The following is an 18669-nucleotide window of genomic DNA, read 5'->3' as shown; positions in this document are numbered from 1 at the left end:
GAAAAAAGAGATTACAATTTGCACGAGCTCACCAAAATTGGACTGTTGAAGACTGGAAAAATGTTGCCTGGTCTGATGAGTCTCGATTTCTGTTGAGACATTCAAATGGTAGAGTCCGAATTTGGCGTAAACAGAATGAGAACATGTATCCATCCTCTGATGGCTACTTCCAGCAGGATAATGCACCATGTAACAAAGCTCGAATCATTTCAAATTGGTTTCTTGAACATGACAATGAGTTCACTGTACTAAAATGGCCCCCACAGTCACCAGATCTCAACCCAATAGAGCATCTTTGGGATGTGGTGGAACGGGAGCTTCGTGCCCTGGATGTGCATCCCTCAAATCTCCATCAACTGCAAGATGCTATCCTATCAATATGGGCCAACATTTCTAAAGAATGCTATCAGCACCTTGTTGAATCAATGCCACGTAGAATTAAGGCAGTTCTGAAGGCAAAAGGGGGTACAACACCGTATTAGTATGGTGTTCCTAATAATTCTTTAGGTGAGTGTATATGCCATTTTTACAAAATTTATATAAGCTTTGGAATATCATCCGTTTTGGGCAGAGATTAACTGCACAATTGTCCTCCCCCCTGTCAATCTACAGATTTGTAGAAAAAAACCCAGGGAGTATTTTTTGTGCGCATTTTTTGTGCGACTTTTTGTGCTATTTATCTCCACCTAAAAGATATCAATTTCTCTCATTTATATTTTAAATTATTGTATTTTATTGTATTGTTATATGATATATGTCTCAATAAATTTTGTCCTATATTTCCGTATATGAGTGCCCATCCATATCTTTTTATGTGTGGATCATATGTCTTAAAATCTCATCCACTTTCCTGGAACTGTACAATGCTGCAGAAGGCAAATCCGCAGTTTTCTTGCCACATTTGTACATACCTCAAACATCACACATGTACAGATCGTGTCATATAGTCTGAATTATTATTAGTACCGACTATTTACAAAATTCAAATGAGACAGATAAGTGGCATCTTACATAGTTGTCCCGCGCGGACCAGCCAGGGTAGAGCTGCATATGGAGCTGCCTTTCTTTCCTAGCCAGTTCATAGTACTTCGCTTGTTCTTCTCTGGATAGTGCGTGCCACTAGAAATATAAAAAGTAACACTAATCAGTATTTTGCGGTACCTTGACAATACTGAAATAACCATATACGCTTGAGTAGACCGGAATAGATGACCAGTTAGGCCAGCAGTTGTCTTAAATCTATCCCAGGGTTAGTAATGTTAGTGGCGCTGTGAATAGAGGAGATAAAAGTAAAAGAAAAATATACAGAGCTTGGGGAAAGAGCTACAGTATGGGGCTAGAAAAATCACTAATACAGTCATTTGATCCTGCAGAGTTTTGTTTCCACAAGACGACACGCCAACAAACAAGCATTTTTCATGTCACATAAAAGATGTGATTCCTGGTTTGTCGGATGACTTGTAGCGTGTTTAAACACGGCAATGATCAGACATGTTCATGGAAGCATTAAAGCCTGATCATCAGTCCATGTAAAACGTATTAATTGAATTAATCCATTTCCTTGCAGGTACTCAAGCCATACTGAGATATGTTAGCAATAGATCACTTGCATCATTAGCAGCAGAACAGCAGAAACTGAACTGCAGCATGGAATAGAGTAGGAGGAGCTGAGCAGATTGATATATAGCTTTATGGGAAAAGATTTAGTATAACTTGTCATTTGTTACTGGTAATTTAAATCTCTGCTGATTCTGGGTTTAAGAGTCCAGTGGGCGGTCATTCTCAGTAACTGACAGACTTCCCTATACAAACAGTGCATACAGACATAGCTGTCAATCTCTGTGTAGGGCCACACACTGGACTCCTAAGCTCAGAGTAAGCAGAGGTTTAAATTAATCATTTACAAATTATACTGAATCTTTTCAATATCTTCCTTTTAAGGTATATTTTCTGACTATATAATTAAAGTTTATTTATACTTGTGAACTTTAAAACCAATTATTAGTTGGCTCCTAAAACAATGGCCCAGATTTACTAATGTATCTACCAAAAATGTAAAAAATAAAAATAAATAAATAAATAAAAAAATGGCGCATCTAGGGTTTCACTTTTTCTTTTTCTACATGCTCAAAAAAGGGGTGGGGCTTAGCAGAAAGTGGGTGGAGCTTTACAGGAAAGGGGTCAGGGCTTAAGATGCTTCACATTTTTAGAGCAATTCTCCTGTAAAACCTGTTTCAAAGTAAGCCAACCAATAGTTGGTATAGAATCAGTGAAAAGTGTCTCTCTCTGCTCCAGATTTATCATCCAGCCTGATCCACTGGGATAAGTCTGGTGCAGGTCTAGACAGTCCATCTAAGATTACACTATCTACAGGATTAGTAAATCTGGGCCAAAGTTTTATATGCATGTCCATAGTAATGGTATGCAGAGTTTGTGTACTACTGATAAATTGGTGTCCAGCATGGTGAAGAAGGTTGTGACCCAATACTCCCAATAGGGTTGACACGTCCTACAGCTGCTTGCCCATAGGTTTTGACAGTATGTAGCCACTCACATGGCGATGTACCAGTAAGCATTGTAGGGGTATTAATGTAAGGTAATTGGAGTCCTCAGGCTGTAGCATTAGGCACTCACCCTCCTTCCCAGAATCTGGTTGATAGCCGCACTCTCTTTTAATGTGCACTCGGCAATAACCTTTGCACGCATCTCTTTCATATATAACATAAAAGCATTCAGTGGTTTCTTTATGGTCGGCTTCTTGGGTTCTCTTTCTCTTTTTGGTTCCGAGTGAGGTTTCCTGTAAAACATGATGATTAATAAAACAATAATGATGGGATGAAGTAGAATATTAACAGTATTTTTACACTATTAGATGCAATTTTTATCTAACTAAACAAGCACTTTCTTATCTGTGCGTCTAAGGGGGAATTCAGATGCGGTGCATTTGCCGTGGATTTTATCAGGTAAAATCCACGAAGGATTACAGTATAAGGACATTGCACAACTCCGCTCCACACGCTACAGCCATTTTCTGCAAGGAAAAAAGGAGCCTGTTGTGGATTTTCACCATGGATTTCACCACTTTCAAAGTAGCAGGGATAAAATACAGTACAGTAGACCTGCAATAAAGTCTATGATGAGGAGTATCCTGCTAAAGATTTCTGTGGATTCTGCACAGAATAGCCAGTGATTTGTGACACAAATATCAGTCCTACTAAGTGGGATCTGTGAATCTGCACCACATCAAACGGCACATTTGTGGATGAAATCTAAGCGTCAGCAATAAATATATGTCTAATATGCAAAATGCAAAACTGACACATGTAAACATACACTGACACATTGCTGTAGTCACAGTACTTCTTGGCGGGAAGATACTTAGGGGACCAGTTCCCTCATTGTTCCAGAGACACATCTTTAGGATAGTTGGCTTCTACTGGTCAGTCTGCTGATAGGAAGGCAAACTGACAAGTGGAACGCTCGCTCCCTTCTCTCTCGTCTTTGTCTGTTAGCATACTAACCACAGGGGCGTGAAGCCTGACCATCCCTACAACAACCTTCCTATCCCAGAGAGAGCACAACTACTGTATTTCCTCTCTAATCGACTCCCAGGAATGGGTACATGTATAGTACGATACCCTCCATTAATGTGGCATACAGTAAAAGCTGTAAAAGTCTAGGGGGATGACTGCAACAAAAATTAGATGGATAGAGCTTGCTATGTAAAAAGCCTTATAAATGTTCAGTTTTCAAACATTTTATTAAATCTAATTCCTTACAATATAACATCTGACTGTTGTGGAAGAACCAAAGAGACATGTCATGTGTGAATCCAGGCAATTGCAGCATTGAATGCCCAAAAGTGCCAGATTGACCATATTAAGCAGTGCAACCCAATGAAAATCAGTGCACAGCCCACACAATTGTTTTCTAATTCTTTAGGAGGGGACTACAGAAAATCAGTTTCTTATCACTGCACTGTATTGTATTTTTTCTCTTTTCTTGTGTTATCCCCATTTAGTATGTGTTCCATTATTGACAGCATAGTCCAGTGCACTTCTTGTCTAATGTATGCAGTCCTGGCACAGACGTTTGAGGGTGCATATCTTTGTTCAAAATGTGATCAAATTGCCCGTTTGGAATCACACATCGTGTATCTAACCGAGTTTCAACACTAAGAAGTGTTGACAATTTGGAACAGAGTTTGCTGCTCAATGAGCAAGCACTCTATGGGGTAGATGTGGGGGAGGGTGGTAGCAAGGAGGCTCCGGAAAGTGAGGTAGGTAGCTGGATAACCGTTAGAGAGCGGGGTAGAGGGAAGTGTGCCAGTGAGGACAGCCCTGATCTAGCACACCCCAACAAGTTTGCAAGGTTGGCAGATGAGGGGGATGTCCGTTCAGGGAGAGCACTGCTGCAGCTGGACACTTCCTCTGCCAGTCAAGGGAATGTCAGCTCCAGTAAGCAGAGGACCAGGAGAGCAGGGCAGGCCAGACAGATGCTGGTAGTGGGTGACTCCATTATTAGGGGTACAGACAGGGGGATCTGTCACAAAGACTGGGATCGTCAAACGGTGTGTTGTCTTCCTGGTGCTCGAGTTCGACACATCGCAGATCGGGTTGACAGATTACTAGGAGAAGATCCAGCAGTCATGGTCCATATCGGAACCAATGACAAAGTTAGAGGTAGATGGAGTGTCATTAAAAATGATTTTAGGGTTTTAGGTCACAAGCTTAGGGCAAGGACCTCAAAAGGTAGGGTTTTCTGAAATACTACCTATACCACGCACCACACAAGAAAAGCAGCGGGAGATTAGGGAGGTTAAAAAGTGGCTCAAGAACTGGTGTAGGAAGGAGGGGTTTGGGTTCCTGGAGAACTGGGCCGAGACTTTTGGAGATACTTTTATAACCCTTTCCAATTCTTAATCGTAGTTCTTCTGAGAGCTCTTTTGTGCGAGGCATCATTCACATCAGGCAATGCTTGTGAAAAGCAAACCCAGAACTGGTGCGTCTTTTTTATAGGGCAGGGCAGCTGTAACCAACACCTCCAATCTCATCTCATTGATTGGACTCCAGTTGGCTGACACCTCACTCCAATTAGCTCTTGGAGATGTCATTAGTCTAGGGGTTCATATACTTTTTCCACCTGCACTGTGAATGTTTACATGGTGTGTTCAATAAAAACATGGTAACATTTAATTCTTTGTGTGTTATTAGTTTAAGCAGACTGTGATTGTCTATTGTTGTGACTTAGATGAAGATCAGATCACATTTTATGACCAATTTGTGCAGAAATCCCTATCATTCCAAAGGGTTCACATACTCCATTTAAGAATATTACCAAAATGCAAACAATTCTATGAAAACATGACTGATAAAAAAAAACAACAACCCCCAACTGCTTCTCCGGCTACTTACATGCCCCTCTCATAGCATTCCATGTCTTTATTCCCTGAGTAAGGCACTATCGCTGGGTGAGGAATTCCTGTTGTGTGTACACCAGACCCAAGCATTAGGGGATGGGTAAACCTGAAAACAAGACATTTCCTACAGATTAATTCTTTTTTGGTCAAGAATGAGTAATAGATTACACATTCTGTTGGCCCAGTTTCTGATATACAGTATGTTATTAAAAAACAAAAAAAAGCATGGCGACACATATCTCCCCAATGTATGCCAAAAGGGTTCTCTTTGGGCATACACTGAGTAATTGGGGCCATAAGGATGCATTCCACATATGTGCTTGGAGCTTTGCCAACTTATACACCCAGTATAGAGGAAAAGCGCTATATGAAATGAGCACATGTACAGGAAACTTTGTATTACTGTATATTGCTCAACTATCTCAGATATCAGATAACTCATGGTAGTCATACAAAGCACTGCCAATGCACACACACCCCAGTGGCTGTCTTGGAGACTAAATTACTATTGTGTATGTTGGACACAAGGAACTGGCCGAAACTCATTCATGGTGTCCAATGGCTTTGTGTCCATATGTATTGTTTTCATTGTGCCACTGTGTACACTTACCTAACTGTACTAATCCGGGTATTTATCCCTGGTTTTATATAATTTATAATCTTTCCAATCCAATGGTTCTTAGATACAACGTGACAAGTTTATGCTAAAACCAGCATCTTGTCGAGGTCCATAACTTTAGTTTTGGAGTGCGGTAATTTTGGCAAACATGCACAAATTTTAGAAAGATAGCACATCATTTAATAATCCTAAAATTACGTTGAAACTCAGAAACTTGCAAGATTTTATATATATATATAGTAGAATCCCATGTGCATCCCTGATTCCTCCTTATAATACATCACATCCAGATGTCATTTTCTGGCAAAACTAAAAGGCCTTTTCCACATGAGCGATTCGGAAAAACTGAATAATAACACTCAACATCTCCCAGCAACCATCAGTGAAAACGCATTGCATCTAGATGCCTTCCATTTTTCACGCAGCGCAATTCACTTCTATAAGGCCAGGGCTGTGTGGAAAATGCACATTATATAACATGCTGCAATTTTTCCTGAATGCAGATCCATTGAAATTATTAAGTCAGGATTCAGTACGGATGCAATGCGCTCACTACACACATCACATCTGGACGGAAAACTCACTCATGTATAATTATAGACAGTTCCATTGTGGATCTGTTTCTAAAACTACTGCAGAATTTTCAGAAATATTACAAGTATGAGAGACTAAGTGCAGTTTATTTTTTGTTTACTACAGGTTTTTCTACATATAACAACTTTCCACTGTTGATGTAATACCTGTGTGCACCACAAGGTGGAGTTACTACACAAACTATAAAGACGGCTTGCTCTGTGAAAATGTTTAACAACCAATTTTTTTGCTCTTCTTTTTTTGCTCAGATCCCTACTTCTAACCCCCCTTTCTAAAAGGTAGAAGGGGTTGGGGTGAGATGAGATGCATGCTGTATTTTTTCCCCCAATTGTAAGTTTCACTTCTGTTCTCCTATGTTCCTAGAACACATCCTTGCACTAGGGTGCACCATTTTAGTAAGATATCCAGTAGCACATGAATCATTGACAGACATGGAGAGGAAATCTGGATGGAACAATATTTTGGTAACCCATGTTATCACCAGGTCCATAATGAGCATGGGTTAAAATATTCACTGTGTTAAAAAAACAAATGTGGTCTCCATACAGCATGGGTATGCATTGCTTGTGCTGAATTCTGAGGTAAAGGAGACCAGTAGATCCTTTCCAACCCAAATGCACCGGTATGGGATTCATGCAGCCACTTACTGGAGCATTGTAGAAGATGATGTGGTCTTCTGTAGCTGAGAACACCACACTGGGTCATTTAGTACATCACTATTATATTCAGATGTTATTTGCTGGAGTATGGCTCTGTGGATGGTCTGTCCAAGGACCACTAATATCACTGCCTTTTTGTGAGGAAGACATGGCTCCTGCTCATACAATATTCTGGGTTAGTACTAATGCTGTGTGTGAGCTATTCAGAAAATTATAAGGTTCACAGAACCCACAAGTCTCACCCCACTGTCATGAGATACCAAAGATGCAAATTTCTGATGATACAGTCAAGCTTTTAATTATTTTCATTAAATTAATAAAACAGAAATGGTGATGTCCAAGGGCATATACCACCTGGCCACTAGATCCAGTACTGCTTTTCTGCATAGAAATTAAAATTATTCAAATATTTCCGGTCATGCACCAACCAGTTTTCTTCCATAAGACACAACCGTCTGCACTTATAATGAGGCAATGTAATGAAGTTTGAAGGAATATATCATAGCTAGACATGTAATCCAATGTAGTGGCACACAGAAAACGTCTCTATGCACACACAGAAAATTCCATGGGTCAGACAATTCTGCAGTGTGCCATTTGGTGGTAAATAGTATGCAAAAGCTATTAGCTGTTCAATTGTTAAGAAATATCAAGTAGAGCAAAACAGGAGGACAACTATCCACTTATCTATACTATACGTTATTATCTCTTCTGTAAAATCCATTGAAATTTATCACATCATTTAAAGGGGTTATCCAAGACTATTAAATGCCCCCCATACGCCCCTCACAATGAATATACTTATCTGGCTCCCTGCACCGCCACTGCTGCTTCTCCCCATGCGCGGATTAAAACATCCGTTGTTGGGGGGAGCAGCCAGTTGCAAGCGGGGACGAGCCTCACTAGTATCATCCGCGATGCTCGTCCCCGTCATCCAGTGCTACTGGATAATTTCAGCCCTGTACAGAGAAAAGGGCTACAAATTTTCAATAAAGACTAATTGAAAAAAACTGAGTACAATGCAAAAATATAAAAAAATAGCCCCCCAAAGGTGTACATAGCTTTTACTGGAATGCCTGCCGGCCCTATTAACTATAGTGGGGTATGGTGGAGATTCAGATACTACCCGATTCAGCTGGGAAAAAAATGCTAAAGAGGTCTAAAAAAAGAAACCTTCATATATTTATTATCAAAAAAATATATAAAATTCACAGTCACAAGTGAAAATTTTGCCTATTTTTCTTTTAAATAAAGCTAAAGTAAATGGCAAAATTACTGTACTTTTTTTGCATTCCCACAAATTATTTTTTTTACAGTTTCTCAATACATTATACTTTATGGAACATTAATTAATGCCATTAAGAAATACAACTTCTTCAACAAAAAACAATGCCTTATATGGCTATGTCAAAAAATAAAAAAGTTATGGTCTTGGTCCTTAGGAGGTTAAAGCAAAGAATCGATTACCATGAAGCTGTTAAAGGGGTTGTCCTAAGAAAAATATTGTACAATTTTCAAACCAGCATTTGGATCTGAATACTTTTGTAATTGCATGTAACTAAAATTTTTGTATAGCCTCTGAGTTATTCAATAAAATATATCTGTATAGCGCCATCTGCTGTTTGTTTTTCTAATTTCTTTGTCCGGCTCACTGAGGATAGGTCATAAATATTAATTCCCGGGTAACCCCTTTAAAAAGGTTTCCTGGGATTTGCATATTAACGGCCTATACCCAGGGTAGGTCATTAATATCTGATCGATGGGGGTCCGACTCCCAGGATCAGATGATAAGCAGCACGAAGAGGCCACAGCCGTTATCATATAGATGGCACTGTGCTAGCAAGGAGGCGCATCACTCACTGGAACTCTGATGAGCACCGCAGCTTCCTCAAACAGCTGATTGGCGTGAGTGCTGGGAGTTGGATAGATCAAAATATAAATCACAGATAACCCCTTTAAAGGGGTATTCCAGAATATTAATATTGATAATTATGGTCAGGATAAGACATTAATATTAAAGTGCAGAGGAGCAGCGCTGCAGTTACCAGCTCCATCCACTACACAATGGACGGGGCTATGTAGTTCCGACACTTGAGCTATTCTAAAACACCTGATAGGCAGGGGGGTGAGATGTCGGACCCCCACCAATCAATATCTGAGGATATAAAATCCTAGAAGACCCCTTTAATAACTGATAAGTATTAGACCACTTGAAATTAAATTAGTAAAAGTGCTATGATATCATAAAATAAGAGGTAGTAAATATAAACTGAATATTTGATAACTTCCTGTATGCTCAGATTCCGGCTATATCCACACAAGTGCCCTCAGGTATTAAACACAAACTTTGGACCATAAGAGGAATGCCAATATGGAGAAACACACACGACATAAAATCTGCATAAGAATGCGGTAAAGCTGGTTTATTTGGCTGCATTTTTTTCTGCAAAGGGAGACTGGGACGTGACATTTCTCCAGAGGTGGACACCAGGAGTAGACGAAGGCAACAATGAAAAGATTGGAAGCTGGCTTCAAGTGCAACTTGCAGGATGGATAAGGACAAAAAAGCTGCAAAGCACTGAACACAGGGAGGCGCTGTCTCACTGGTCCGATACTTACCTGGAGTATGATGCACCTGTAGATAGTGCTGGTGAATATGGCTGTCTAAATCCACAAGAAGATAGAGGATAGACAGGCTGACTTTGCCTGTGAGTGGGAGAAAATAATCCGTGGAGTCAATGTGGTGTCTCAAACATAAAGGAGTCATTTATGAATTACTGATTTGGACTCATATTGATTAATTAACCTGAATGAAAATAAGGTGGAATATTTATTTACAAGTTTTGGAATACAGAATATATATTTTTTTTTGGGGGAATGTAGAATCATCGAACGTTTAACCATGATGCATATAATTTAACTTGAAAGAAGTTTAGATCAAGGTGAAGGCACTTAAAACTACTGGGAATCAGTCTTTCTGAATGGTTAGTAGAGACCATGATTGAGAATACTGACCAAATGAAATCTCGAAAATACATTCGGTTACATCCTGCCACAGCACAGATTTCCAAAACAGAGAATGACTAGAATGTATGATCACTTAGGACGGCATCCCCTTGTTCTCGGAGAACCCTGCTCATACCAGGCGATATTGCCCCTGCCCCTGCAGGGTACCTACCAACTGACATTATGCTCCACCTCAGCTACAGTCATGTGAAAAAATTAGGACACCCTTTGAAAGCATGTGGTTTTTTGTAACATTTTTAATAAATGGTTATTTCATCTCCGTTTCAACAATACAGAGAGATTAAAGTAATCCAACTAAACAAAGAAAACTGAAGAAAAGTCTTTTCAAGATCTTCTGTAAATGTCATTCTACAAAAATGCCTATTCTAACTGAGGAAAAAGATAGGACACCCTCACATGTATTCCCTCTTAAATTGGCTCAGATCTCACACAGGTATATCACACCAGGTGCACATAATTAGTAGATCGTTACTCTGCATGTTGAATGAGGCTTGCCCTATTTAAACCTCAGACATTTAGTTTGGTGTGCTCCTGACTGTTGAAGTGAGAGTGAGCACCATGGTGAGAGCAAAAGAGCTGTCAGAGGACTTCAGAAAAAAGATTGTAGCAGCCTATGAGTCTGGGAAGGGATTTAAAAAGATCTCAAAAGATTTTGAAATCAGCCATTCCACTGTCCGGAAGATAGTCTACAAGTGGAGGGCTTTCAAAACAACTGCCAACATGCCCAGGACTGGTCGCCCCAGCAAGTTCACCCCAAGAGCAGACCGCAAGATGCTAAAAGAGGTCTCCAAAAACCCTAAAGTGTCATCTCGAGAACTACAGCAGGCTCTGGCTACTGTTGATGTAGAAGTACATGCCTCTACAATCAGAAAGAGACTGTACAAGTTTAACTTGCATGGGAGGTGTGCAAGGAGGAAACCTTTGCTTTCCAAGAGAAACATCGAGGCCAGACTGACATTTGCCAGAGATAAAGTTGACAAAGACCAGGACTTCTGGAATAATGTTCTTTGGACAGATGAGTCCAAAATTGAATTATTTGGACACAACAGCAGAGGACATGTTTGGCGTAAACCAAACACAGCATTCCAAGAAAAGAACCTCATACCAACTGTGAAGCATGGAGGTGGAAGTGTCATGGTTTGGGGCTGCTTTGCTGCAGCAGGACCTGGTCAGCTCACCATCATAGAATCCACGATGAATTCTACTGTGTATCAGAAGGTGCTTGAAGAACATGTGAGACCATCAGTTAGAAAATTAAAGCTGAAGCGGAACTGGACCATGCAACATGACAATGACCCAAAACATACTAGTAAATCAACCAAAGATTGGCTGAAAAAGAAGAAATGGAGAGTCCTGGAATGGCCAAGTCAAAGTCCAGATTTGAATCCCATTGAGATGCTGTGGGGTGACTTGAAAAGGGCTGTACGTGCAAGAAACCCCTCAAACATCTCACAGCTGAAAAAGTTCTGCATTGAGGAGTGGGGTAAAATTTCCTCAGACTGATGTCGAAGACTGGTAGATGGCTACAAGAACCGTCTCACTGCAGTTATTTCAGCCAAAGGAGGTAACACTCGCTATTAGGGGCAAGGGTGTCCTATCTTTTTCCTCAGTTAGAATAGGCATTTTTGTAGAATGACATTTACAGAAGATCTTTAAAAGACTTTTCTTCAGTTTTCTTTGTTTAGTCGGATTACTTTAATCTCTCTGTATTGTTGAAACGGAGATGAAATAACCATTTATTAAAAATGTTACAAAAAACCACATGCTTTCAAAGGGTGTCCTAATTTTTTCACATGACTGTATATCAATAGCTACGGTAATCATTCTATTTACCTTTCTGCTTTGCTTTCTCCTCTCATTCACCTTTATGGTTACATTTGAAGACTGGATTGAAGAAAAGCAGCATGGGCCTGCTCTCCTTGATTTTCTATGTATTTTGCTGCAGGTGTATAATTGAGTTGGGAGACTGTCGGGTTGACAGACTCCTGAAACTTTTGTTAAATATACTCATTACATATCGATGTATCCGTGTGCTGTCCGCATCTGTATGTCCATTCCGCAAATGATAGAACATGCCCTATTCTGGTCTACAAACCTAGTGAAGGGAATGGGTCAGCCAAAAACAGGTATGCATATTTTGCAGACCTCAAAATACATATGGTCAAGTGCACGACGCCTAACTCTGTAAATATCCAGTTACGTAATATAACTCATAACTGTACCCACAAGTATAAGGATACAAATAATTGATAGAATTGCAGTCCATCCAGGGGCAGATTTGCCATAGACCCTACAGGGAAATTCCCTGGTGGGCTGATGCATCAGGTACTTATGCCAATGGCTGAACTCAACTGTATCAACGTCAGGATGGTGACATAGTTGAATACTGTGGTGAGGGGGGCAGTAGCTTGTGCTGAACGTGGTATTTGCTTCTGTTGAGGCAGTATTTTTTTTGCTGCTCCTCAGTATTGCAGGCCCCTAATTCTGTCATACCTGTCTCCTTGAGGTGTGCTGCCTTTTTCAATTTGGATCTGCCAACAACATTGGGCCACTTTTAGATATTTTTCCAGGGCCACTTTAAACTCCCAGCCACGCTGTGTCATCTCACACTGGGTTGCACAGAATGCTGTTATATTGCTTTTTTTTTTGTATTTTCTTATGCAAAAATTGTAATAAAAACAAAAAATACTGGACCACGTGTCAAAGTGTTCCACCCGTATTTCTCAAACTGAAAAATCCTCTGTGTCTGTTCATGATGTGACAAGTAGGAACACATTTTTTCCATCATACCAGGCATATTTTGAGAGAATGAGCAATAGTTATATGTCCAAGCATCGCCAAAACTCCACTAATCACGGCCAGTTTGGGTTTACATCAGAGCTGCCATTCTGTTTACAGGTTGTCGTACAACAATCACTCCCACACTACTTAAAGTTAATCGTGTATGTTGTAATCACACCAACAAATACCCAAGAGCTGCAGTTCTTCAGCTTACTTTGAAGTTCCACATTCCGTCCCCGAAGCAGAACAGAAAAGTGCAAAGTTAATCCAACAGTGACATTTGTAACTCCATGGGACAAATTACTAGAATACAAAAGGATTAAGTCCTTCACACCTTTTCCCTAAACGAGTCTGACACATTAATTATTGCGATTGGAAATCAAAGTTGATGGATAGGAAGGAAAATATTTTCCTTTCACCTTGATGGCCTACATCTTTAGAGGGCTTATTCTCATCAGTGATGACTTACATCATGATCTGGAAATCACAACTTTTTCCCCAATGTCACAATGTACCGAGTCTTTGTGAGTACAAATTTAGGCCAGTTTCCATTCAAGCGTAGTATTAAAGGGTTTCTATCACTTGGTATCACATATTTAGGTGTCAGACACTAGCGATCCGCTAGTGTCTGCTCTAACAAACCATCCTAATATGATAGGTTTTGGGGCAGCCGTTTTGTTAAAATAACAACTTATATCTATATGCTAATGAGCCTCTAGGTGCTATGGGGGCGTCATTAGCACCTAGAGGCTCCGTCTACCTTCATAAACTGCCGCCGCCCAGCGTGTCCCTCCAGCCCGCCCATCTCCTGCTGAATGTGATCCTCTCCGTGCGCGTCTCTGTTCTGCGCATGCGCAGTGAATGTCTGACCGCTTCCCTGCTCAGACATCTCCACTGCGCCTGCGCCGATGACATCATAGTGCTCCGAGGAACAGGCGCAGTGGAGATGTCTGAGCAGGGAAGCGGTCAGACATTCACTGCGCATGCGCAGAACAGAGACGCGCACGGAGAGGATCGCATTCAGCAGGAGATGGGCGGGCTGGAGGGACGCGCTGGGCGGCCGCAGTTTATGAAGGTAGACGGAGCTTCTAGGTGCTAATGACGCCCCCATAGCACCTAGAGGCTCATTAGCATATAGATATAAGTTGTTATTTTAGCAAAACGGCTGCCCCAAAACCTATCATATTAGGATGGTTTGTTAGAGCAGACACTAGCGGATCGCTAGTGTCTGACACCTAAATATGTGATACCAAGTGATAGAAACCCTTTAAATGCTGACATATTATAGATGACTGTCCCAGTCTGGTCACAAGTCTACTGACTTGTACCATAAGGGTCTAAGATGCTGTGAGTTCGGGACAGCAGAACAATGGTCAGGACGGGATGCTTGTCCATAAATGAGGTTGTCTAAGCTAAATAAGAACTCAGCCACTGTAAATTTGCTAAAATATCAAAAGAAGTAATAATCACTTTTTTCCCTAACGCTTCCAGCGATGTGTCTCAGTCCTTCCCACCACACCACGGACATCCTGTATGCTGCAGAGACATTTTGTGCACACAGCAAATCACTGGCCTCAGCAGTACACAGGATGGAACATCACCGATGCAGCCAAGAAAACAAACAGCAGAGGGGAGGACTGGAACATAGCACCGGAAGCAACTGGGGGGAAAAAGGGGGCGAGTATACGTTACTTTCTTATTTTAGACCATTTACAAAGGCTGTCTGAGTTTTCTTTTAGCTTAGTTTAGACAATCCCTTTAAATCCAGCGAGCACTGCAGCCCCTTCGATATATTGATTGTCGTGACTGAGGGTGAGAACCCCACTATTCAAACATTAATATAAAAGTGCCCAAAAAGGCACCTGTAGTAGATTTAAGGTGCACTGGCAACCTAGCTCATTGGATCTGTCCAATCCTGACATATACACATCTAAAATTTGTTTTACTCTCCATTTTTTAACATTTAGTAGGTGTGCCTACACATTTGGGTGGACCTTTCTTTTTAAGAAGACCACCTATGTGATATCACTGTTGCTTTATATCACACTTGGTAGACTCCTGATAGTTCATAAGGGGATTGCCCAAAACTAGAAAAAAAGTATCCGCTATTTTTCCCCAAAAAACTTCCACATCTGTCCATGGGCTGTGTCTAGTATTGCAGCTCAACCTCATTCAAGTGAATGGAGTTAACGTACAATACCAGACACAACAGATATAGACCGACAAGGCAGTGTTTCTGGAAAAACAGCAGACCCTTTTTACTAGTCCTGGACAATCCCTTAGACACACTGTCACATTGAAATGATTCCACTTGCTTGTTAGAGGACCAAAATATATACTATATAAAGATTTTTCTAAAGGAAAATACCTTGCTTGAATTCACAATATCTCCCATTAACCCGTAGGATACCAGCGCCGTACATGTACGGTGCTGGAAACTGGGACACAAATCCCAGCGCCATACAGTTACAGCGCTCTGATCAGGCGGGCGAAGGAGCTGTGCCCGCCAAATCAGCTGTAGGGGTCCGACAGTCACTGATAGCCAGACCCCTGCTGTATGTGCCGACAGGTGAAAACTATGCGGGTGCATTAACCCTTGCACTGCCGCAGTCAGCGCTGACCGCAGCACGAGCGGTATCCTGCTGGGTGCGGGATGTGCTTCGGGTCCCCGCGTTGTTGTGACGGGGACCCGATGGCAGGGAAGGCAGCCCGATGCCTTCCTTAGATCCAGTGTAAGTGTTAGTGTAAGTGTTTTACAGTGAGTAATACACTTACAGCCAATGCATTACAATACAGAAGTATTGTAATGCATTGTAAAGGGGATCAGTCCCAGAGTGGGACAAAAAATAAAGTGGAAAAAAAAGTTGAAAAAAATAAACTTTTACAAAAAAATTAAAAATTTCAACTAAAAAAAAATAAAGCGTCCTTTTCCCAAAATAAAGAATTTTTTTTTGGTAAAAAATAGGGGAAAAAAAGAAAAGTAAACATATTAGGTATCTGTCTGTATCGACCGGCTGTATAAAAATATCACATGATCCACCCCGTCAGGTGAACGCCTTAAAAAATAAAATAAAATAAAAAGTAAAAAATGAAAACAGTGTCAAAAAAGCCACTTTGCCTTATAAAAAGTGTAATACCAAGTGATCAAAAAGTCTTATGTACCCCAAAATGGTACCAGTCATCTCAACCCGCCAAAAATGAGCCCCTACCTAAGACAAGTCTTATGTACACAAAAATGGTACCAATCAAACAGTCACCTCATCCCGAGCCTCTACCTAGGAAAATCTTGTTTTGCGGCAACACAAAAACAAGATTTTATTATGTTCAAAAATTATTTCACTGTGTAAAACTTATCAAAAATAAAAAAAGATAGACATATTCGGTATCGCTGTGTCCATAACAACCTGCTCTATAAAAATATCACATTATATGCCCCCTCAGGTGAATGATGTAAAAAAAAAAAAAAAACTATGCTGAAACAGCCATTTTTTTTCACCTTGCCTCACAAAAACTGTAATACCAAGTGATCAAAAAGTCTTATGTACCCCAAAATGGTACCAATCAAACAGTCACCTCATCCCGTAAAAAATGAGCCCCACATAAGACAATCACTTAAAAAATAAAAACCAATGGCACCCATAAACCTATCCATCAAAATCTGCACTGCAAAAGCCATATGGCGCTCCTTCTGAGTCCTGCCATGTGCCCCCACAGCAGTTCACCACCACATATGGGGTGTTGCCGTATTCAGGAGAAAATGGGTAACAAATTATGGGGTGCTTTTTCTCCTGTTACCCCTGGTGAAAATGAAAAATCTGGGGCTAATGCAACATTTTATTGGAAGAAACGAAACTTTTAATTTTTACAGCCAAAGGGGTTCAAAGTGCTCAGTATTCCCCCTTAATATATTCTTTAAGGGGTGTAGTTTCCAAAATGGAGTCACTTTTTGAGGGTTTCCACTGTAGGGGTATGTCAGGGTCTCTTCAAATACAAAATGGTGCCTAAAAACCATTCTAGTGAAATCTGCCTCCAAAATCCAAATGGTGCTCCTTTCCTTCTGACCACTGCCACGTGCCCATAGAGCAGTTTACCGCCACATATAGGGTATTTCTGTAAACTGAAGAATCAGAGTAATCTATATTGAGGTTTGTTTTGCCATGTTGCAAGAAAAAAATGATTAACATAAAAAAATCTACCAAAAAAGTGAAATTTCACCTAATTTTCCTTTAATTCTTGGGGAACACCTCAAGGGTTAAAGTTTGTAACATCAGTTTTGAATAATTTGAGGGGTGTAGTTTCTAAAATGGGTTCATTTATGGGTGGTTTACATTACGTAAGCCCCTCAAAATTACTTTATAACTGAATTGGTGCTTAAAAAAATGGTTTTGGAAATTTTATAAAAAATTTTAAACATAGCTTTTAAACTTCTAAGCCTTCTAACATACTACAAAAATAAAATGACATTTACAAAATTATGCCAACATAAAGCAGACATATGGGGAATGTTGAATGATAACCATTTTATGAGGTATTACTAGCTGTCTTAAAACTAGAGAAATTCAATTTTAGAAAATTGAGAATTTTTCCAAATTTTTGGTAAACTTTGGATTATTTTATTAATAAAGGTGAAATATATCAACTGAAATTTACCACTGTCATGAAGTACAATGTGTCACAAGAAAACCATCTCAGAATGGCTTGGATAAGTAAAAGCGTTCCAAAGTTATTACCACATAAAGTGACACGTCAGATTTGCAAAAATCGGCCTGGGATTTAAGGTGAAAAGTGGCCGGTTAAGTAAGGCATATGGATGTTTCCAGAGAAAAATTTACCTCCAATTGGAACATTTCTGCCAAAGTCATGACCTACATCAAGGCACCTCTCGACTGTCCAGGTTCATAGAAATCAATGGATGCCTATTAATCTCAGTGAGCAGAGTTCTGGGCTTACTATTGCAGTTCAATTACTATAAAGGCTTGGAGGGACATTTATCAAGTCAGATACATCAGTTTTGTGGCATAAAAAAGTCGCAAGTCGTGGCAACTGCGCCATTTTCTGCGGCATTTGGTCAATTTTTGTGACATTTGGTGTTGTTCACCAGTTTTCCAAGTGGTCTATGTTTAAGAAGTGAAAATGAGTCTAGACCTGGATTATGGCATATTTACTATGTGTGACTTTTGCAAAAAAGTCGCAACCTATGCCAGGCACCCCCCTGTTGCTCTTTTACAGATAAGGCCCCTTTCACACGAGCGAGTTTTCCGCGCGGGTGCAATGCGTGACGTGAACGCATTGCACCCTCACTGAATCCGGACCCATTCATTTCTATGGGGCTGTGCACACGAGCGGTGATTTTCACGCATCACTTGTGCGTTGCGTGAAAATCGCAACATGTTCTATATTCCGTATTTTTCACGCAACGCAGGCCCCATAGAATTGAATGGGGCTGCGTGAAAATCGCAAGCATCCGCAAGCAAGTGCGGATGAGGTGCGATTTTCACTCACGGTTGCTAGGAGACGATCGGGATGGAGACCCGAACCTTATTATTTTCCCTTATAACATGGTTATAAGG

At 40.5% G+C, this 18669-nt stretch overlaps 1 protein-coding gene across 8 annotated transcripts in view; it reads right to left on the bottom strand.

Moving 5' to 3' along the window:
• TCF7 (transcription factor 7) overlaps nt 1-18669 on the bottom strand; it is a 204841-nt gene that overhangs the window by 19482 nt on the left and 166690 nt on the right. For 6 of the 8 annotated variants that reach the window (XM_040442424.1, XM_040442462.1, XM_040442451.1 and 3 more), the window contains 4 exons: nt 9911-9997; nt 5415-5525; nt 2635-2797; nt 1012-1119 (listed from right to left, as the gene is read on the bottom strand). In XM_040442424.1, the coding sequence (XP_040298358.1) occupies nt 1012-1119; nt 2635-2797; nt 5415-5525; nt 9911-9997 (469 nt within the window). The remainder of the gene's footprint in view (nt 1-1011; nt 1120-2634; nt 2798-5414; nt 5526-9910; nt 9998-18669) is intronic. The other 2 variants (XM_040442469.1, XM_040442477.1) reach the window with 1 other exon arrangement.

This window comes from Bufo bufo, chromosome 1 (assembly GCF_905171765.1).
Source record: "Bufo bufo chromosome 1, aBufBuf1.1, whole genome shotgun sequence".
Lineage (NCBI taxonomy): Eukaryota > Metazoa > Chordata > Amphibia > Anura > Bufonidae > Bufo > Bufo bufo.
The sequence above is the reverse complement of the archived record's forward strand: the minus strand, read 5'-3'. Positions and strand labels throughout refer to the sequence as shown.